Source organism: Camellia sinensis, chromosome 8 (assembly GCF_055761805.1).
Source record: "Camellia sinensis isolate YWXY chromosome 8, ASM5576180v1, whole genome shotgun sequence".
Taxonomy (NCBI): domain Eukaryota; kingdom Viridiplantae; phylum Streptophyta; class Magnoliopsida; order Ericales; family Theaceae; genus Camellia; species Camellia sinensis.
The window spans coordinates 174,059,094-174,082,898 of NC_138968.1; the positions used below are offsets into that span (position 1 = coordinate 174,059,094).

General features: G+C 35.2%; 2 protein-coding genes across 3 annotated transcripts in view; both read right to left on the reverse strand.

The window, feature by feature from the left end:
• Positions 1-2,709, reverse strand: part of LOC114277845 (putative leucine-rich repeat receptor-like serine/threonine-protein kinase At3g14840) — a gene marked incomplete at its 5' end in the record, with an annotated part of 29,111 nt that extends 26,402 nt beyond the window's left edge. The window contains one exon of the mRNA XM_082885819.1: positions 2,636-2,709. Coding sequence (XP_082741945.1) covers positions 2,636-2,709 — 74 coding nt within the window. The remainder of the gene's footprint in view (positions 1-2,635) is intronic.
• LOC114289058 (putative leucine-rich repeat receptor-like serine/threonine-protein kinase At3g14840) lies at positions 2,690-22,528 on the reverse strand. Of its 2 annotated transcripts, none has more exons than XM_082884145.1 (5): positions 22,278-22,528; positions 21,898-22,072; positions 8,478-8,549; positions 3,113-3,184; positions 2,690-2,896 (listed from the first exon to the last, which is right to left on the reverse strand). In XM_082884145.1, the coding sequence occupies exons 1-5, from the start codon at positions 22,363-22,365 to the stop codon at positions 2,821-2,823; spliced, it is 483 nt and encodes a 160-aa protein (XP_082740271.1). In that variant the 5' UTR covers positions 22,366-22,528; the 3' UTR covers positions 2,690-2,820. The 2 variants fall into 2 exon arrangements, with proteins under 2 accessions (XP_082740271.1, XP_082740272.1); XM_082884146.1 differs by having other exon boundaries at positions 2,690-2,907; positions 22,278-22,527.
• Between the last annotated feature and the right edge of the window lie 1,277 nt (positions 22,529-23,805).

The window sequence follows — 23,805 nt, forward strand, 5'->3', positions numbered from 1 at the left end:
TCGGAGAAGCGAGATTGCGCTGGAGGTGTGCACGTGGTTAACCTGCGCGACGGTGACCCCGACATTCTACGACGACCCGGCAATGAACTATGATGTGAACCCGGCAAGTGTGTGTCGACTTCGTGAACCCGGCAATGAACTATGACGTGAACCCGGCAAGTGTGCTTCGGCGTCGGTTACCGAAATGAACTATGACGTGAACCCGGTAAGTGTGCTTTGGCGTCGGTTACCGATATTCTCACGACTCTCGGTCCGACGGCATTCATCTTCGGCAGCTTTCTCCTCACCGTCGTGGTTTGCTGTCGATGTTCACTGTACTTCACTGTGCTCCGATCCATATCTCTACAGATTTCTCAGATTCGCATTGAAAGGCACAGAGAATAAGAGCGTGAAATAGTGGTTGTAGAAACAGAAAAGATTCGTTGAATATTTGACTTGAAGAGAATAAAGAGAGGTTTTGCATAGAGAAAAGTGTGTTTGAGGAGGAGAAATGTTGAGGAAAGTTACAGAAACGAACCCACTCACTCACTCCATCTATAACGTGGGTTTGAACTATAATGTGAACCCACTCACGCCATCTACAACGTGGGTTTCAAAATTCTGGTTGTGAGAAATTCGAAATGGAAACCTGAAATCATTTTAGTGTGTGTTATTTCGCGTGTTCATGTCACGTATGAATCCACGTTTTACTTCTGTGAGTGTTACAAACTATTAAATTTAAAAAGGTATTAGTGCACTTTTTCGATCAACATGACACACAAACACCCATTCACCTTTCCCATACAAACCCACACCAATCAACCAATAATACTAGCAGTGGCAAAACAGTCAACAAACAAATTAAGGGACCATCCAGTCACCAAGAAAACATTTAGAACTTTATGGATTACAAGTCCACAAAATGGGATTTACTGGTCAATTCCCTTTTTTTTAATTTTAATATTTTAAACTCAAAACACAACTTCACACTTAAATCGTAACCAAACACATAACTCAAAACTCAATTCAAAAATTATTTTCAAACCTCATAACCAAACACATAACTCGAAACTCCATATTGCTTTCAAAACTCTACACTCAAATCGTAATCAAACACGTAATAAAAAATTAAAATGTTTTTAAATGTATTTATAAAATAAAATAAAATAAAATATTTAAAATAAACAACTCAAAACTACTCAAAACTCATAACCAAATGTACTATTCAAAACTCAATTCAAAAATTATTTTTTCAAAGCTTATAACCAAACACATAACTTAAAACTCAATTCAAAACTTTTTTCAAAACTCAAAACAAAACTTTTCTTAAAACTATTTTAAAAGAAAAAATATTTAAAAATGTTTTTTTATTTTATTTTTTAAAATTATTTTTAAAATCATGATTTGAGTGTGGAATCGTATTTTGAGTTATGAGTTATGAATTTAGTTTTGAAAAGATAAAATTTATTTGGTTATAAGTTTCGAAAAGAGTTTTGAGTTGTATTTTGAAATTATTTGGATTTATTTTTTTAAGGTAAATATTTTATATTTTAAATATTTTTTTATTTATTTTAATGTACACTATGTTTCATACATTTATGTGCTGTATTTTTTTAAATATCTTAATTATATTTTTTAAATATTAAAAATTTTAAAAAAAAATTGTTGTTTTAAATATATGGTTTTTATTTTAAATATTTATTTATTTATTTATTTTATAAATATATTTTTAAATATTTTTACTTTTTTGTTATTTATTTGGTTACGATTTGAATGTAGAGTTTTAAAAGTAGTGTAGAGTTTCGAGTCATGTGTTTGGTTATAAGGTTTGAAAATAATTTTTGAATTGAGTTTTGAGTTATATATTTGGGTACGATTTGAGTATGGAGTTGTGTTTTGATTTTAAAATATTAAAATTTTAAAAATTAAAATATTTACAGAATAAAATAAAGTATTTAAAATAAAAAAATTAAATAAAATTATATATTTAAAATAAAATTTTCTTTAACGTTTTTTAATATTTAAAAAAAAATAAATTCAAAAAAGGTCATTTTATAGGTCAACAGAGAAATAAAGTGAACAGAGGAATAATGACAAGGGTAGTATCGTCTTTTTGTGCTCAAAAGTAAGGGTAATAAGGTTATTTATTCTATGCAAGTAACACCATTTGTTCCAATTTGACGGAATGGGGAAGCTGGAGAATGTCAAGTAAAATAGGAGAGGTTACTGTAATTATTGAAACTACAGGGGGTCTTTATATTTGTCAGAAACTTCAGGAGAGCTGAGTGTAATTTACCCTTTAGTTTTCTTTCTATGCTTTTTAAGATATAATTTTGATTTTATAAATATTTTGTAATTAATTAATCTGTTTCTCACAAATTTTTATTATTTTTGATGAGAAATAAAATATACTTAATAATAGAGTTTCTTATCTTATCATTTCTTACATAATTTATAAACCAAACAGGGGAAATAATCGCACAACGAAGGCTTAGAAAAAAAAATTACAAATTAATAATTAAATTGTTATACATTTTCATGATTCTAATTTTTTCCATTATTTCTTACTAAATCATTTCATCCAAACGAAAGGATAAAGAGGAGAGCACGTATAATTTAAAAAATAAAAAAATTGGAGAAAGTAAAAGAGCATTACAGTTTCTCAAGGCGGGTAAGGTTACCAAGCTCCTGAGGAAGTGGTCCATACAGCTGATTGAACTCGAGGACTTTATGATATAAGCATCAAAAATTACAATTTTGACAACAAAGTGATGTAAATTCTTCTTAAGCATAAAAAATAAAAATAAAAATAAAAAATACATATGATTAATAATAAGAAGTTTACATGCTTTCAAGTGTGGTGATGTTTCCTAATTCTTTTGGAATTGAACCTGTTATTCGATTTCCCAAGAGGGATCTGCAATAACACTGTTTTTGTATTAAAAACATAAACATAAAAAATTTAGAATGTTATGTTCCGAACTTAGATTTTTGAATGGATTTACGGTGAGAATTCCCCAACCCCCCCCCCCCCAAAGAAAAAAAAAAAAAAAAAAATCAGATCATAAATTTGAAAGTAAAAAACAATACAAAATGATATACTACTAGTAAGGATATGTGCTTGGGGACATACATGTGCATTATTTGTGGCATGGAACCCCATTCTGGAGGGATAGTACCATTAACATAATTCTTGGAGATGTCACTGTACAAATGAGGGAGTAATCAGTACCTAGTCGTTTGAAATTTGCTTATTTAATAATTTTTGACTATTTACAAATATTTGTAAAAAAATAAAAATGTAATGTAATAATTTGTAACAAATAAATAAATTATTTATTTAACAATTTTCCAAACTCAACCTAATTATAATTGATGATTTATTAATTTGGTGAGTTTTCTTTTTTTTTTTTTGGGTACATAAATTTTTTTTCGATGACGTTAACTACTAGAAGATCTTTAAGTCGATCATTTCCAAATTTTGTCATAGCATCAGCACACGTGTTCCGTTTGGATAGTAGTGTAGGACACTTATATATCAATACATTTCATTTTTGTCCTAAAGTTACAATAAACCTTTTTAATTTAAAATACTTTAATATAATTTTACAAAAAATTTGTTGTAATTTTAACACAATAGAAATTTTAAATATAAAAAAAAAATAAAAAAAAATTGTCTGTACAATAAGGGAGGGAGAATAACATTACAAAATGTTAAGGACAGGGAAAATTTGATGTTTAGTTTTTTTATTGTTTTGTGTCTCAATCTCGTTTTTTATTCTCACTATTTAATGTATGCTTATAATTACAAGCAAAATTTATAAAGAAAAAAAGAAAATCATATATTGTCACGAGTTATGATACAAAAGCTCGAAGAAAACAAGGGACATATAATAAAGAATTTTTGTTTTAAGAATTTATGTGTGTCAATTTTCGATCAAACTGTTAATCAAGCACTTAGTTAGAGAATACTGATAGAATAGATTAAGGCCGAACGACCTGTCACAAAAAGAACAGATTCCGGCGGTGGTTCATCCACTCGGGGGCACTCCGACGATCAAGTCAGTTATCTCTCAAAGATAGCAAAAGTGCTTAACTCACTATTCAAAGCATAAAAAGCATACCTTAGACCCATGACGGTGCCTCTCTTTTATAGCCAACACAAACATCATCCCAATAGAAGCCTAGCTTCAATGGACTTAGGATTAGTGCTAATCTTGGACTCCTAGTAGGATTGGGATAAACTCTCTAAGAGTCTTATCTTTACCCAAACTGAAGTCCTCTCTCATTCTAGGATTCTTATCCCTTATCCGCTTATCCCGGATTCCGGTATCTTCGCAGATAACCTCGGCTTAGCCAAGATGATCTCGACGTCATGACCAGGACACGTGGCATCTCGGCTGACACTTCGGTGACACCTTAGCCACGTGTTGTCATTAAAAAATTATGTCCCCACAACTGCTCCCTAGGTTCTATTACCTCGGCATTCTGAGGTGATGGAACCTATATCATTCCTTCCTTTAATCATGACCCCGGTTTAACTTCAGCTTGTAATTTTTTCTTAAAATTTCAACAAGTGTTAAACATGACCTCGATTTAACTTCAACTTGTAAATTTAAATTTCAACAAGTGTTAAACACATCCTCAGTTTAACTTCAACTTGTAAATTTAAATTTCAACAAGTGTTAAACTAATCTTAGCTTGTAAATTCCAACTCCCAAGCATCATTCTCCAGCCCTCTGCCCCCGCGTGTCTTCCTCGGCCCTTGCATACTTCTCAATTCTGACCATGAGTTCCTCCATGCTCTTTGGCAGTGTCTTTGCCAGTGATTTTTGAAGCAGACAGTCATCTTTCAGGCCGTTCTTAAAGGACACGACCGCCACCACTTGGTTGCATCCTGGTATTCAGTTGAACACCTCATAATACCTCTTGGCATAAGCCCTAACGCTTTCATCCTCACTGATTCTCAGGGGCATCACGGAGTCCACCCTCAACGGTTGTAGTTTGTTCGTCACAAACCTAGTCACAAATATCTCGGCCAGGACCTCCCAGGTTTTCACAGTTCCTTTCGACAACTTGTGAAACCAGTCTGATGCAATTTCTCCAAAGGACGAGGGAAACACCTTGCAGAGCAACGGCTCGTTCCTGGTGTATAATGCCATCGAGTTCAGGTACAAGCCGACGTGAAAGTTCGGGTCCGACTTATCGTCGTATATCTGGAATCTTGGCATGTGGAACCTTTTCGAGGCCTCAAATTTGTCCAACTCTATCGAGAACGGTGTCCTCGGCTTGACCGAAGAGGTCACCTCGGCATCTTGTCGCTTTCTCTGGAGGCAATCCCCCATATCCTCCTTGGTTTGTCCAGGAGCTCGACTATCTCCGGATTTCAGCCTCTTTGGTGCACTACTTCCAGTGTCATTGTGAGTCCTTTTGGACCTCTCTCCATTGGTCATGTCGAAACAGAGTTCCTTCCTCTAAACATCCCAATGTTCTTTGGTGTAGGTTTCTTTTGTTCGACGTGTCTTCTGGGATTCTCCATGCCCGACCTCCCGCGAAGGCCAGTGAGAATGTCCCTTGGTCCTACCATGCTGAGGGACTGCAGGAACCATTTTCTGCCCCCCTTTCTGGATCTCTTTCTTGGCCGCTGGAATCGACGTATCTTGTAGCAGGAATGGTGGCTACATGACGTTGTTCTGCATCATGAAATTGACGGCCGTTTGCAGGTCCGCCAATATGTCTGCCATTCCCTTCATCTCGTCATCCCTCCGCAGGCATCTATCTTTTCATACCTGAAGGTCATCCTCGTTATAATACCCGCTCCGGTCCGATTTCTTCGGTACGCCGCCCTCCTGGCCGACGTCCTTTCCTCCGTGATTCTTATCACGAGTCTCTTCGTTACATTTGTCTTCTTCCACGTCAAGGTCAATATGTTTTCCACTCTCAGTAGGGGTGTCGTCTCCAACATTCTCTTTCTGTCTGTCGTTGGCTATCTATTCTCCCTTCTTTTCCACAGACGGTGCCAAATTGTGTGTGTCAATTTCCGACCACACTGTTAATCAAGCACTTAGCTGGAGAACACTGGTAGAATAGATTAAGCTCGAACTACCTGTCACAAAAAAAAGAGATTCCGGCGGTGGTTCGTCCACCCGGGAGCACTCCGACGATCAAGTCAGTTATCTCTCAAAGATAGCAAAAGTGTTTAACTCACTATTCAGAGTATAAAAAGCATACCTTAGACCCATGACGGTGCTTCTCTTTTATAGCCAACACAAATCTAGTCCCAATAGAAGCCTAGCTTCAATGGATTTAGGATTATTGCTAATCTTGGACTCCCAGTAGGATTGGGATAAACTCTCTAAGAGTCTTATCTTTACCCAAACTGAAGTCCTTTCTCATTCTAGAACTCTTGTCCCTTATCTGCTTATCCCGAATTCTGGTATCTTCGCAGATAACCTCGGCCTAGCTGAGATGATCTCGACGTCATGACCAGGACACGTGGCACCTCGGCTGGCACTTCGGTGACACCTCGGCCACGTGTTGTCATTCAAAAATTATGTCCCCACAGAATTAATTTGCTTCTACCATGTTACACTACTATTCCTTTTCCCTCCTAGAAGACGAGAGATTGCTGTCTCAAAAAGTACACTACGTGGACGGGGCCCGGTCTAGTTGAGGCTCGTGGGCCTACTATGTGTTGTATTTTGGATGATTCGATTCATTATTTTTGAGGGGGTTGCTAAGTGCTTGTTCCGTATGCACTATGAAAGTTAAAAAGTCAAAAAACTTATTCTATTTAGAAGAAGTGTAAGGGGGAAGCTAGAGGGCAAAATCGTAATTTTGCTCTTTGAATTAGTCAGTCCAACAGTGCAGCTTAGTGTATTTTGCACTACATTTTCCAAGTCATACCACGTGGCACAATGCAAGCCACCAATTCCCATTATAAAAAAAAAAAATTGAAATGCATACCCCAGCACAATACTGCAGATCAGTGTACTTTGCATCTACAATATTTTATTACATATTTTTCTGTAAAAAGTCAAAAAGTTACCCCAAACATATATCTTTTTTTTTTCTCTACGTTTTTAACCAAAAAATCAAAAAGTGCACTTATATGGCGCATCCCAAACAACTTCTAAATGTTTCTATCTTTTTATTTTGGACATTTCATTTTTTTACTTTAGTTTATTATAATTTTATCCTAATATAAATTTTCAATTTTGTCCTCATTTCTATCCTCCCAAGTTTAGCCCTAACCCCAATCCCACCACTACTTCCACGCTTGCAAACACCCTCCGACGACCAACCCGCCCTCCGACAACCAACCCACCATCATTTCCACTCCCACTAACAGCCTTCGAAACCAGCACCCAGCACTCTTCACCAACCGTAGCAACACAACCCTTCTTCGTCACCCTTGTCTTCCTCTTCTCATTTTTTTTTTTTTGGTCTTCTTCTAAAATCCCTAGGTTTTCATACGTCTCTCGCTCTCTCGCTCTCGCAATGGATGGAGAGTTGACGATAGCATAATAGGTTTGGCAACACAATGATGAGCAAATCCTGAATATTCGGTAACACAGTTTTGAATGAATCTTTTTGGTTTGGTAACATAGTGTTGAACATAAAGGATTTGTTCGGTTACTTAGTTCTGAACATAAAAACCTAGTTTATTCATTAGTCATTGTAACAAACAAACCAACATTGCAAACAAACAAACCATCAAACCAATTCAAACAAATTCACTGACTGCAAGATAGGGAGTCGAAGCCCACAAATCTTTTTCACCGTCAATGATGGGAAGGGTGTGAGTGAGGGAGTCATCGTCGTTCTTCACTGTTGATGGACATGATGGGTGCAGAAGGGGGTGGTTACGGCGGTGGTGATGGTTGCGGTGGTGGATCGATAAAGGGAGAGAGATCTAGGGTACAAGAAGAAAAAGAATAAGACATAGGAGGTGGATCGATGAGGGATGGGATGGTGATGCTTGACTGCCGATGAGGGATGAGGGTTGAATGAGGGTCTCCAATGGAGGATGAGGACTATAGGAGGAGTCGCTGGAGTTGAGGCTGAGGTTGCCTTTTAGAAAATGACCAAAAATTTGTTTGGTGAGGGTATATTTGGGATTATGGTAGGTAGAGGTCTAAAGAAAAATGAGGAAGAGAACAAATTTGATGGTAGGGATTCAAATAAGTGGGGTCCTAAGAAGAAGGATATGAGCATTTAGCAGTCCTCTTATTTTTTTTAAGTTATACTGTATAAATTATTCACACAAAAAATAAAATAGATTAATTTGATTATTATAGTTATATAATTTCATCACATTTGTTGTTAAACACAAACAATTTATTTTTTAAGACAATTGTGTTTAAATCAAATCTTTACACTTATCATATTAATTTATTTTTTTTTTATAAATGATCAACGTACACAATCATAAAAAATTAACAGATAGTTACTATTCATTGTTTATGATACATTATAATGAAAAGAAAAATACTTACAATTCTAGGAGATGAGGGAGTTTGACCAATTCTCGGGGGAGAACGCCAGTCAAATTTAGTGCTTTGAGAACTCTGCATTTCAAAAAAAAGAAAAGAAATTAGCTTACTCATACCAAATACATATGGAAATAAAGAGAAAATAATTTTCTTTTTTCAAATTTTCATTGAATTTGGATTTTAGATTCGTAAAAGTGAATGAAATATTTTTTTCCCTCTTTTTTCTTTTTCCTACAAATCTATTTATAAATTTAAAATCTAAAGTATTCATACTTCCTATGACTTTTACCGTCCCCTTAATTGGATCTCCTATGTAAAGTTTAAATATAAATGAGAATAGTTTAATACCTTATGTTCGGATTTTAATTTTTGTTTTATCCATTATTTTCAATTTCTTATCTTTATTGTAACCACTAAAAGTTTATACAATTTAATAATTAATTTTAGGAGCTTTTTTGATAAATTCACTTTCTAAGAACTTTATTCCATCCAACCCATATTCTTTTTGACTATTCCATTAGGTCCTATTTGAAATAAGAAGACCAAAATACCATTTTCATCTACTTATGTTCCATTTAGTTCACATTATTTTATTATGTTTCAATAAGTCCTATGGGTGACATAATTACCAAAATACCCCTAATGTGAATGTTCACACCGTCAATGTGAATGTTCATATCGTCAATGTGTAGGGGCCCGGCCCATGTCGACCCTCGTGGGTGCCCGGAAAAATTCGAGTCGGGCCGGGGCGGGCCCGACCCATTGACAATGTGAATATTCACATTGACATGTTAACATTCACATTAATAGGAATGTAAAATTGGCCCGCGTCCCGTGGCGGCGCGAAACCCGCCCGCGGCCCATGGGCGGCCAGGGGCGGACCCGGTCCGGCCCATTGACAATGTGAATATTCACATTGACATATTAACATTCACATTGATAAGAGTATAAAATTGGCCCGTGGCCCATGGGCGGCCAAAAGCCCGCCCACGGCCTGGGAAGGGCCCGGCTCGACCCGTTGACAATGTGAATATTCACATTAACATATTAACATTTACATTGATAGGAGTGTAAAATTAGCCCGCGCCTCGTGGCTGCCCGAAACTGCCCATGGCCCGTGGGGGGCCCGAGGCGGGCCCGGCCCGACCTGTTGACAATGTGAATATTCACATTGACATGTTAACATTCACATTGATAAGAGTATAAAATTGGCTAGCGGCCCAGGGTGGGCCCTGCCCGGCCCGTTGACTATGTGAATATTCACATTGACATGTTAACATTCATATTGATAGGAGTGTAAAATTAACCTGTGCCTCGTGGCTGCCCGAAACCCGCCCACGGCTCGTGGGCATCCTGGGGCGGGCCTGGCCATTTTTTTTTAATTCTTTTTAATTTTTTCTACCAAAATTTTATTATTTTCCACAAAAAAAGACACTAGGCCTTGGCGCGGGCTGGGCCTCGGACCGAGCCTTGAATGGGCCTTAACCGGGCCGATGGGCTGGGCCAGACTTCAAAGTGATGGCCTAGGCCCTAGCCTAGGGTCTCGGACTTGGCTCGAGCCTGGGCCCAAATGAGCCTTTCTCGGGCCGGGTTGGGCCACCTACGGGCCAAAAAATTAGGCCCAGGCCCTAGCCCTGGCACAAGGGTATTCGGGCTTTGGATGGGCCGATGGATCGAGCCTCGGGCCGGGTCGGTGGGCCTGGGCCTAGCCTCGAGCTTAGGTCGGGCTTGGGCGGGCCTGGCCATTTTTTTTTAATTCTTTTTAATTTTTTTTACCAAAATTTTATTATTTTCCACAAAAAAATACATTGCGCCTCGGCGCGGGCTGGGCCTCGGACCGAGCCTTGAATGGGCCTTAAGCGGGCTGATGGGCCGGGCCGGGCTTCAAAGTGATGACCTAGGCCCTAACCTAGGGCCTTGAATATGCTCGGACCCGGACCGAAATGAGCCTGCCCCGGGCCGTGGGCGGGCTTCAGGCAGCCCACAGACTGCGGGCCAATTCTACATTCCTATCAATGTGCATTTCAACATATCAATGTGAATATTCACATTGTCAACGGACCGGGCCGGACCTACCCCGGGCAGCGGGCAAATTTTACACTCTATCAATATTAATGTTAACATGTCAATGTGAATATTCACATTATCATGGGTCGGGCTTCGGGCCGCCCACGGGCTGCGGGCCAATTTTACACTCTTATCAATGTGAATGTTAACATGTCAATGTGAATATTCACATTGTCAATGGGCCGGGCCGCCCCGGGCAGCGGGCGGGCTTTTGGCTGCGCCACGGGCCGTGGGCCAATTTTATACTCTTATCAATGTGAATGTTAACATGTCAATGTGCATATTCACATTGTCAACAGGCCGGGCCGGCCCCGCCCCGGGTCGCCCATGGGCCGTGGGTGGGTTTCGGGCTGCCATGAGGCGCGGACTAATTTTACACTCCTATCAATGTGAATGTTAACATGTTAATGTGAATATTCACATTGTCAACGGGCCAGGTCGGACTCGCCCTTTGCCGCCCATGGGCGGGTTTCGGGCTGCCACGAGGCGCGGGCTAATTTTACATTCCTATCAATGTGAATATTAGCATGTCAATGTGAATATTCACATTGTCAACGGGCCTGGCTGGGCCCGCCCCGGGCTGCCGGCGGGCTTTTGGCCGCCCATGGGCCGCGGGCCAATTTTATACTCTTATCAATGTGAATGTTAACATGTCAATGTGAATATTCACATTGTCAACGGGTCGGACCGGGCCCGCCCCGGGCCTCCCATGGACCGCGGGCGGGTTTCATGCCGCCACGGGACGCGGGCCAATTTTACACTACTATTAATGTGAATGTTAACATGTCAATGTGAATATTCACATTGTTAACGAGCTGGGCCCGCCCCGGCTCGCGGGCCGGTTTCGGGCCGGCCACGGGCCAATTTTACATTTCTACCAATGTGAATTTTAAAATATGAATGTTCACATCATAAAATTACTGACCGTTCAAAAAATATTTATAAGGGTATCAAAATTAAATATAAAGGCATAAGTGTCCAAGAAAAAAGTGTAAATCAAGAAAAAAGATTTTATGGAATAAAACTATACATATATGGGACTAAATGGGTTAAAAAATTCCTTCATGGACTTCTTAGATTAAAATACCTCTAAATGGGATTTATCAATAAAAATCCCATTAATTTTCTATAGAACTTTTAAAACGCATATTGGAATAATATAGGGATGGGCATTGACCCGTTGGCCTACCCAACCCACTCAGCTCGACTCTATTTTTTAGGATTTAGACATGTTGTTTTAGCCCATAGGGCCTGGCTAAAACAATATTTTCAACCCGATATAGGATTTGGGATTTATACTTTCGACTCAACTCGGCCAGACCTATTAAATTAATTAGTTAATTCTAATATATTAAAATATATGTATCTTTGTTAGAATTTAGATTTTATTTTTGTTAATTTGAAACTCATATATTTGTTGTGATACGTGATTGAATTTATTTTAAAAAAATATTTCAATTTGTACACAAAATCTTTCGATTTATAATGATATCAGTATATTTATTTAAGAAATATAATGTATGATTGAATTTAATTGTGAAAATATTTTAATTTTTTTAACATAAAGCTCGATTGGTGGGTTTGAAATTTATAATTATTTTTTGGGATGGACATGGGTAGATATAAAGATCCGATGGTAGGGCTTGGCCAAGCTTGAGCTGATACAAAATCTCTTATTATATAATGTGGATCCGGCCCAAATCCTGCCTGACTCAACGGATGTCCACCCCTAAAATAGTATATATACTTTGGAAACCACTCTATCATACCTTGTTCTATAATATTTGAAACGATCTCTCTGCTAGAAAACATATTATAATAATTAAAAAATAAATTATTAAATTAAAATTAAAATGAGTTTAAATTTCGTAAAATTTACCTTAGTCACTGTGAGTTACCCAGAAAAGCACAAGTAATCACTCATGAGATATAATGCTCTGATCATTTTTAAAGATAAATTAGAATTGATTAAAATAAGTGAGAGGAGTAATCAAAGGTAGTTGTATTGTCAGCCGTTGAAGGCAGTGAACAACCACTAATTTTGTAAGATTTTATATTTTCAATTGAAAAATAATTTAGATAGTAATTGTGTTTTCAATTTGTTTTAATTTGAAAATCCTTTTATCAAATGACAAGTGTTGATATTTGATATTTTTGTGTGAAAAATACAAGGCTTAATTTGTCATTTTTAAAAAAAAATCAAATTAAATAGTTTTTGAATAAAAAAAGAGTAATGAAATAGTTGTAATAATGTATTGTTTTCTTATATATATTTATTATTAGTATTTAACAATTTACTTAATAATCTTTTGATTATGTTGAGTTAGATTGTTATTCAAAAAAAAAGTTAATAAATTGTTGTATTATGTTCAAATTTTATAAAAGTTTAAACCGCTAAACTGATTCACATCCATCCGTCAATTCGTTAATCTGCTTAATCCGCATCCACCAATCCGGCGGACGAACGCGGATTAATTTTTTCCATCAGCCAATCCAACGGACGGATGGTAGATTGGAGGCTCGCCGGGCTGTAACCAAACCGCAAACACTCCTAATTAAAGGTAATTCTAACATTTGGTGGTGGTAGTGGTGGCCAAATTTAATTGTTGATGGCTGAAGGTAATTCTTAATGGTAATAGTTGATTGTTGTGAGAGAAGGTTGTTGGTGACAGTGGCTAGATGTGGTAGACGACAGTGGTGGTGACAAGTGATGAGTGATGGTTGGTGGGGATGAAAAAATAAAGAATAAATAAAAAGTTATTTTTAAAAAAAAAATTATATTATGTTATAAGACTTTAAGAAATTTTATAAAAGCAAAAATAGATCCAAATATTTTTTGTTTATAATTTAAAATTTTTACACAAGGGTGTGCACTGTATGCATTTCATAATTTTTTAAAAAATGACATAATTTCATACTTTTTAAATTATAACTAAAAAATAATAATTATAACCAAACAATATATAAGACATAATTAAAAATCTCATGAATCATAATTAAAAAAAAAATTAGTCATAACTAAAAAAGAAAATGACAAAACTTAAGAGTGCATATGGCGAGGGTGTGTATAGTAGAATTTCCTAAATAGTAAATATAAACGTTACCGGACTTATGTATATTTGTGAGAATTTATACGATTTTGTGAGATAACTTATGTATATTTGTGAAAACTTACACAAGTGCATATGGTACGCACCTTGCACACCTAAACACTTTTCCTGTTTCTTTCACTGTTGATGAGTAAAAATTGGTATTTTAATGTTTTATTTGTATTTTATGAAATAATTTTGAAAAATAATTTTCTGAAAAAAGTTTATAAAATTAAAAAATTTGTTTGATTGTATTTTTTGAAAATAGTTTTGAAATTTTAGAGTTTGAAATGATTTAATTTTTTTTTAGTTGAATAAATGGGTGTAAAAGAAAAAATAATTGATTAATGTATAAGATGTGAGAGAATGAAAAAGGAGAGGAGAGATAAAAGTGATTTTGAATTTTTTTTTTCTAAAAATTTTCAACTAAATAAATTTTTAAAATTTTTTTCTCACAAAATCTCTCTTAACTGAATTATTAGTATTATTTTTTCCCCTGGATAGTCAGAATCGGTGACCGTTAGGTCAGTGCAATACTACGACAAAACCACCAACTCAATTTGTCGGTGCTCATTATGGTTGTCGTGGACGCCGAGCAAGTGCTCAAGTGGCTATCGATATGATATTTGGGTGTTAAAGATGAGTAAAGTTTTTAGATATTGAGTTTAGTTGAGTGATTTTGTAGTCACATTTTAAAGTGTGGCGAGGGAAAAGTCAGAAATTTAAATTGATGGATCAGCAACAATCTCTTTAGTTATAATATAATTATATTAACAAATTAATATCTTACAATTTTGATGAAAAAATAAATAAATAATAAAAAAGATGAGAAAAGTTTTAGATTAGGTAAATTATATTTAGGCCATGTTTGGGAAGAATTTTTTTTGGTTAAAATAGTTTTAAAAAAAAAGAAAAAAGAAAAAAAAAAGACTAAAATAACTAATAAGATAAAATGTTATATATCCTACACATCAATAAATCATTTTTTTTTTCTCACAACTATCTATTTAACTAAAAAAAAAAAATCACAAATCATTCCAAACATTATTTTGTTTTTCATCTCATAAAATAGTCAAATAGGTATATAATCAATCATCTTTACTTTGAGCATTAGGGCTTAGGGGCTTATGTACAAGTAATATTAGTTATGGTGATAGGGGTAAAGATGAGATAGTAGGGTGACAGTAGTGTTACGGTGATGGCGGTGTTGGCGTGAGTTGTGCATGAGCTGTATATAAGATTTAGATTAATTGATTCTAGATATGTTTAGATTCCTTTAGAATAGGACTGATTTATTTAGTTTCCTTTAGAATAGGTTTGTTTCCTTATTTACAGGATATAACTTGTATCCATATATATTGTCTTACTGTTGAGGAATAATATATACAGAAACCATTATTTCACATGGTATCAAAGCATCGTCGATCCTACAGCACTTTGTAATCAACCATCTGCTAAGTTTTCTTCCACACCACTATTAATCTGGTGTGAGTCCAAATGGATGTCACTCCAGGCGTATCAACCCCAACGGCCGAACTAGCCTCAACATCGCAAATCATTGTCCACCAAGACAATTTTGCGTTTCCTACCAGCATCACACTTGATGAGACAAATTATTCCTTATGGTCTCAACTCATGGAGATGCGTATTGGCGCACGTAACAAGGCTGGATATCTCACTGGCGAAGCAAGAAAACCGACGCCCCGCGATCCCAATCTGGGAACATGGATTACCGAAAATCACAAAACAAAAAGTTGGCTTATTGACTCAATGAGCCCGTCGCTGATGCATCGATTTATTCGTCTTCCTACTGCCCAGGCAATATGGGAGGCTATATCGAAAACCTTCTATGATGGATCAGACGAAACTTGTATTTTTTAATTGAATCGGAGATCATTCTCCACCTCGCAAAATGGTCGACCCTTATCAACATACTACAATGAACTCCTTGCTATTTTCCAAGAAATTGATCATAGGACTATCTCTCAGGAAGGAACAGTTGAAGGGGTGGTCCAGTTGCATTCTGCGATGGCTAGGCTTCGGGTCCATATTTTTTTGAGTGGACTCGATTCCGAATTTGACCAGGTTCGTGGCGAAACATTACGAAAAGACCCGAAACTTGATTTAGAGAGCACGTATGCATGTGTTCAGAGAGAATACCAACAGAGACAGACCATGAACGGTTCTCGTCAAATCTCTGAGAACTCAGCACTGCTGACCAACCATACTCGCCCAGGACCATCTTTTGGCTCGTCAAGAAATCGAAGCAATCAGTCCACTAGAAAGTCTGGCGGCCTGATGTGTACTCATTGTGGTGAAATCGGTCATTCGAAACAACGATGCTATGAACTTATTGGCTATCCGGAGAGGTGGGATTTCACCAAGAAACCGCGCAAAAAGCTCGGTGGGAAGGCAATGGTGACATCTACAGAGGCAGAGCCATTGCAGCCTACAACAAACATTGCCCACTCAGGTATTAATGGTAAGGCCTCTTTGTTCTCTGCAATTTCTAAGAATAATACTTAGATTATTGATACAGGTGCATCCGATCATATGACTAGGGACTCCAGTCAATTACAATCTATTTTCCCTTCTCCTCAATCTGTTATCTCCACGGCTAATGGTAGTACATCTCCCATTACTGGAGAGGGCTCTGTCACTCTATCTAAAACTCTCACTTTAGATACTGTCCTTGTTGTTCCATCCCTTAAATATAATCTTTTGTCTGTTAGCCAAATTACCTCTATTCTTGCTTGCACTGTCACTTTTTGGCCCTCATTTTGTGTTTTTCAGGACATTCTAACGCGGAAGATTCTTGGTTATGGTGTTAGACAGGGCAAACTCTACTACTTGGAATTGGAAAATAGAGGACCAAAAATAAGTCAGGCCAATCACACTAGCAGCCAAGACAAAGCTAGAGCCCTTATCTGGTTATGGCACCGAAGACTCGGACATCTTTCCTTTGGTTATCTTCGCAAATTGCGACCACATTTACTCTCAGTTTTGAATACTTTGGATTTCCGTTGTGACATTTGTGAATTGGCTAAGAGCCACCGTATCTCTTATTTACCAAGTTTAAATAAAAGTTTCGAACCTTTTGTAGTCATTCATTCTGATGTTTGGGGTCCTGCAAAGATCTCTTCTTTGTCTAAAGCTCGTTACTTTGTTACATTTATTGATGAATGCACTCGAATGACTTGGGTGTCATTGCTTCGGAAAAAAAATGAAGTATGTACAGCTTTTAAGGCATTTCATGCCATGGTGAGCACTCAGTATCAAACAACGATTCGTGTTTTACAGTCTGACATTGTACTGAGTTTACAGATACATCATTCGGCACTTTTTTGAGCCACCTTGGAATTTGCCATCAAACTTCTAACACCTATACTCCACAACAAAATGGTTTGGCAGAGAGGAAGAATAGACAACTATTGGAAGTGGTTCGTGCATCTCTCTTTGGAATGAACATGCCTCGGTTTTACTGGGGCGAGGCAGTGAAATCCGCGGCTTACCTCATTAATCGTACACCTTCTCGTGTGATAGATTTTCAAACCCCTCAAAACAAACTGCAGTCCTTACTTTCTATTCCTCACCTCCCAAATCTTGAACCTCGAGTCTTTGGTTGTACTGTATATGTTCACATTCCTAAAAGTTTGCGCACTAAACTTGATCCTTGTGCACGCCAGTGTGTTTTTGTTGGCTATTCTGAGTTTCAAAAAGGATATAGATGCTATGACCCTCATACCAAAAAAGTCCATGTCACTTTGGATATTTCTTTTCATGAATCTGAACCGTATTGCACTACAGGGGTCTCCAGTCCTTCTCTTCAGGGGGAGAGTTCTAGTGAAGAGAATGCGTTACAAGGAGGTGGTGGAGGAGATGTATTTATGGATTTAGAAGACATGCATGAACAGCTTGGGAACAGCGGGAAAAGTGTTCAACATAATTATGATCAACAAAGCTGTGAGAATTTTTCTGAAACTGAACGTGAGGTGGTAGTTCTCCCAAACTCTACTTCAGGTACTCCTCACATGTCAGAATCACCAATATCTTCAGAGTTGCCCATGTCTACACCATTAAAGAAAGGATCAACCCAAAATGTCATTCCTTAGGTAATCTCGAACCCCGTATCAGATGAATCTAATGTAACACATATATATCCAGAATTGCCAATGTCTACATATCCGCAAAGATCAAATAAGGGAGTCCCGAAGAAACAATATGAACCTGATCCTAAAGCTAAGACTAAATACCTAATTAGCAACCATGTGTCGTCCCATAGGTTGTCTGACTCATGTGCATTTACTGTTAATCAATTATCCACTATATCTATTCCTAGTAATGTGCAGGACACATTGATGGATCCGAAATGGACAAAGGCGATAAATGAAGAGATGGAGGCATTACAAAAGAATGCCACTTGGGAAATCGTTCCATTACCCAAAGGAAAGAAGACCATTGGTTGCAGATGGGTGTTCACAATGAACCTTAAGGCAGATGGCAGCATTGATAGATATAAAACAAGGTTAGTTGCAAAGGGGTATATGCAAAGGTATGGGGTGGATTATCAAGAGACGTTTGCGCCAGTAGCCAATCTCAATACAATTCGTATTCTCATATCTATAGTAGCTAATAGGGATTGGCCTATGCAACAATTTGATGTTAAAAATGTGTTCCTCAATGGAGATTTAGAGGAAGAGGTCTACATGGAGTTGCCACCCGAAACTAAACGCAGTTCTTCATATAGAGGTGAAGTGTGTAAACTGAAAAAGTCATTGTACGGTCTGAAACAGTCACCTAGAGCATGGTTTGGGACGTTCTCCTTGACAATGAAGGCATTCGGTTATAAGCAGAGTAATTCCGACCATACCTTGTTTATAAAGCACAAGGAAGGGAAGGTAACGGCTTTAATTGTGTATGTCGATGATATGGTATTGACAGGAGACGACCCATGCGAAATGAAATCATTACAAGAATATTTGGCTGCTAATTTTGAAATGAAGGACCTCGGGCAACTTAAATATTTCTTGGGGATTGAGGTGGCGAGATCAAACCGCGGGATTTTTCTTTCACAACGGAAGTACGTGTTAGATCTTTTAACCGAAACTGGAATGCTTGCTTGCAAACCAGTAGACACGCCCATAGAATTGAATCATAAGCTTGAAGTTGTTCCCAATCAAGTTCTAACAGACAAAGGTCGCTATCAGCGGTTGGTTGGGAGATTAATCTATTTGTCCTACACAAGGCCAAATATAGCTTATGCAGTGAGCGTTGTAAGTCAGTTCGTGCATATACCAGGTAAAGAGCATATGAATGCGGTATATCGAATCTTAAGGTACTTGAAGAATGCTCCAGGAAAAGGGGTGTTGTTTTCAAACAATGGTGTTTCTAATATTGAAGGATACACGGATTATGATTGGGCGGGTGATCAAACCAACAAAAGGTTCACGTCTAGTTATTTTACTTTCGTGGAAGGTAACCTTGTCACATGGAGAAGTAAGAAACAGAAGGTCGTGGCAAGATAAAGTGCCGAAGCTGAATTCCGCGGCATGGCTCATGGTGTACGTGAATTGTTATGGATAAGAAGTGTACTAAAAGATTTAAGGATTGAATATACATGCCCTATGAATCTCCATTGTGATAATAGAGCAGCCATTGAAATTGCACATAATCCTGTACAACATGATCGTACCAAACATGTTGAAGTTGATCGTCATTTCATCAAGGAGAACCTTGATCAAAAGATTATACAATTTCCATTTGTCCGGTCTGAAAGTCAGTTAGCTGATGTACTCGCAAAAGCAATTTCAGGAAAGATGTTCCATGGTATAATCAACAAGTTGGGCATGATAGATATCTACGCTTTAACTTGAGGAGGAGTGTTGGATGAGCTGTATATAAGATTTAGATTAATTGATTCTAGATATGTTTAGATTCCTTTAGAATAGGACTAATTTATTTAGTTTCCTTTAGAATAGGTTTGTTTCCTTATTTACAGGATATAACTTGTATCCATATATATTGTCTTACTGTTGAGGAATAATATATACAGAAACCATTATTTCACAGGCGGCAATAGCAATGATCTTAGTGTTGATAGTGGTGGTAGGCGAGATATTTTGTTGAGGTGATGGTGGCGATAGCAATGATTTTGGTGTTGATAGTGGTTATGGAGTGGTGATGAAGACAATGGTGATGATGGTAATGTAACGATAACTTTTTTCAACAATGATTTTTTCTTCTTAAGTGCAAAACATTTTTCATTTTAATGAACTTTTTTTTGTGTGACACAACATCAAAACATATAAAGAGCATCTTTAAAAAAATAAAAGCATTTTATGTTTTTGTCAGAATAAACAAAATCTAATTTTACTAAGATTTCAACATGAGAGAACTTGAGGGACCTATAAGGCTCACCTTGGGTTTGATTTCGATAATCTAAACTGTTCATTTTGTAAGGCTATCAATGTAAAATATTCATGAAAAAATTTAGTTCAATCCAATAATCATAGTTTTTTTATTTTTATTTTATCACTTTTGTCTCCAAAAAAATAGACGGCAAATATATTTTTGAAATTGACCATTCATTTTTTTAGAGACAAATGAGGTAAAATGAAAGGGTTAATTATCGAATCGGTCTAAATTTTTTCATGAATAATACATATTAAGAAATCTACAAAATAAATAGTTTAAATCATCAAAACAAAATCTATAATAAATCTTACAAGATACTTAAATGATCCCAGAATATGAGAGAAATCCAACTTTTTACTAAGAAAATGAACTTTCTCCGTGACAAAATTAATGGCCAACAAACCGACCATCATCCTATGCCCAATTGGGGTACGACTGTGGTACCAAAAGTGGGTTTTGGGTACCACCATACATGAAAAAAATTTCTAACCATTAGATATAGTAGATTAATTTGAACCATTCAATATACACATTTGTTCACCTAATCATTTGTAATCAATTATATTATTTGATTATGTTGGGTTTTCTAAATTTATAAAATGATTTGTATGTCTCAGCTAAAAATATTAAAATAAAACATAAAATGTATTTTATTCTTTGTGATTTGTGGTCACTTTATTTATTATGATTTAAATATAATCAGATAATTTCTATGTAATTTTAAACTGAAATATCACTATTAATTTTTTTCATTCAAATTAATGGAAAGGGTATACATATGCTATATTTTAGAGTGAATTTAATTTTTTTAAAAACTTAAGTGAAATTAACACGACGAAAAGATAATTTTATCTCATCTTCTCCAAATTTAAAATTAGATTAAGATGTTAATAAAAATAAAATATTTGATCTAAAATATATAATATAATCAAGAATTATTTGGGACATTGATTTATAAATCTCTCTTCACCTACTTATATTCTACTTAGTCGAAATTATTTTTTTATGTTTCAATAAATCCTATGGAGACATAGTTACCAAAATACTTCTAATAATAATATAGGGTGAAACGTTAATGTTCAGATTGATAATATGAATGTTCCATGATGTGAACATTCATTGTCAAATTTATTTAATGTGAATGTTCACATCACCAAGTTGTTAAGAGTTCAAAAAATATTTATAAGGATAAAATTGTTTATAAAATACCTTAAATATGATAAAGATTTGATGGATCAAATGTCTAAAATAATAGTACTTATTGGAATACAAAAATATTTTATGAACTAATTGGGATACAAGTACTCAATAAAAGATTTTCTAATAAATTTCTCATTGAATTAAAATATAAAATAAACAATGATTAAAAGATTGATCTAATATATCTCAAACCATAATAATTTCATTCTTTATTTCACAACCATCAAATTAACTACAAAAAAAGTGAAAATTTATCTCAAACATAATTTTTTTAGCCAGATTAAAATGGCTAAAAAGTCAAAATATCAGGTTAAATTAGCTCATCTGAAACGAGAACTTACTATATAAATGAGTTTTGAAAAAGAATATTGACGATTTTTAATTTAAAATAAAGCACTCATGAAAATAATTTTTATTTATAAAATTGACACTATCAGCTCTTTCAAGAGATTTTTGAATCTCTCGCAATCCTAAGGACTGAATAGAAATTGGTTTTAATTTTCAAATGAAAATTTAATCTTGAAACCATATGTATTCTCATGTTTAGAAATCCGTTTGTGCTAATTTAACTGATTAATAAATAAATAATATTTTTCTTTCATGTAAATATCCTAGAGAGAAAGAGAGGGGGGAAGAGAGAGAGAAAGTGTTACATGGTGACAACATGGCATGTGGTGTTATCGGAGGTGCAGTTACCACATTTGACAGCATTCTGAGACGAGTCAAGATCAGGGTGTTTGGCCCAACCCAATTCTCCACTACATGGATCTACACTGAAATTCCAATCATTCTTTCCCAACGACTTTCCTATTTCCTTTAGAGCTTCCACTGCAAAAAGAGAAAAGCACATATTAATATTTTTATACTTATATATAAAGAATCAGAGACTCTTTACCAAATATATATCTCCTTCATGTAATTAAATTTTAAATTTTAAATTTTATAAATTTAACAACACGTTACTAACATTCTAAAAAAAAACAGCACGTTACTAATATTATATATATATATATATATATATACACATACATACCTTCAGACAAGGGAAGACGAGTGGCTTCGGAGGCAAAAGCAGCCAACAAAATGATTACAGTGAGTGAAGCAAGAAGTCGAGACGACATTTTTTTAAGTGCTTGAGAGAACACACAACTTATTAGTAAGGGCAATGTTATATAACCAGCAAATGCACTATATATATTTTTAGTTGCGGTATTTAATTATATAACTTATTATATTATTAGTTATGATTTATTGTGATATTGATTATAAAATTATTTTAATTTTGATGTAAAAGTTCTTTGTTATATCTTACGTGATTTTTGGTTATAATTTTTTTTTTTTTTTAAGTTATAGCTTCCATAATATTGAGTTATGCTATTTACGATAATCAAATTCATAAATGGCATAACTTGCATATAGTATTACTCTACATATAAACATTTAAAAAGTTAGGCAAATTACATGGTTATTTTCTGTAATTTGATTCTTGTGTATTTTGGTCTTTATATTTTTAATTGACTTGATTTTTATTGTTATCACAGACCAGTTCTAGTTCAAAAAACTACAAGTCAAGGAGTTCAAGGAGCTGAGTCGCGGCCTCATTGCACCTCACCTGTGCTGATGTCATATGAGAATATTTCTCAAATCGGTTAGGTGGTTAGGTAGTTATCAGTTTGTTAGATGGTTAGAGTAGTTAGTTAGACTCCCATTCGTATATATAAAGATGTGAGTTATGTACTTGAAGGTTATGGAAAAAGAGAGATTATGAAATAATAATTTTCAAGCTTTTCTACCATTTTTATTTTTATTTTTATTTTTAATTTTTGTATTAATTTAGTCCAATTGACAATACCTATTAAGGTTATTGATGAAAAATGATCACTGATTTGATTAAAATTAACTTATTAAATTAACTAAGTTTACAATTTTTATACCTTAAAAGTATGAATGACATTTGTTGATTACGCGCGCTCATTTTTCATAAAAAAAAATGTTAATAAATGTAATTAATTTAATTAAATTAAGATAAAATTCTAAATTTAATGTTAAAATTCAACTAATTAAAATTATAGGGATTAAAATTATAGAACAACTAAAGTATAGCACCATTTATATAATTTAACCTAATTTTTTTTTATACAAAATGATATAACTCATTTATAACCATTCACTATAATAAAATAAAATAAAATAAAAAAACCACTACTATGAACCATAATTGTATAATGTTATTGTCATATTATGATTTTTTTTAATATATAAAAAATTTGTATGTTAATAATTTTTACATTTGTAATTCTATAACTTGGGTTTGTCTCCTAAGATTCGTTTGGGAAGAAGTTATTAGTTTGATTTTTTAACTTTTTGATTAATAATGAGAAATTTTTAGTCCATATTGATGAGCCATGAAAAGTATTGCCGTGTTTATTATTCTTTACATTAATTTTTGATTAAGGCTTGAGACCTTTTGTGGGACTAAGCATTAATCAAAAATCAATGTATAAGCTCCCAACTGATGTGGAGAAGGAGTATATTTTTTTTTTCTCTTTTTCTCATAGGTG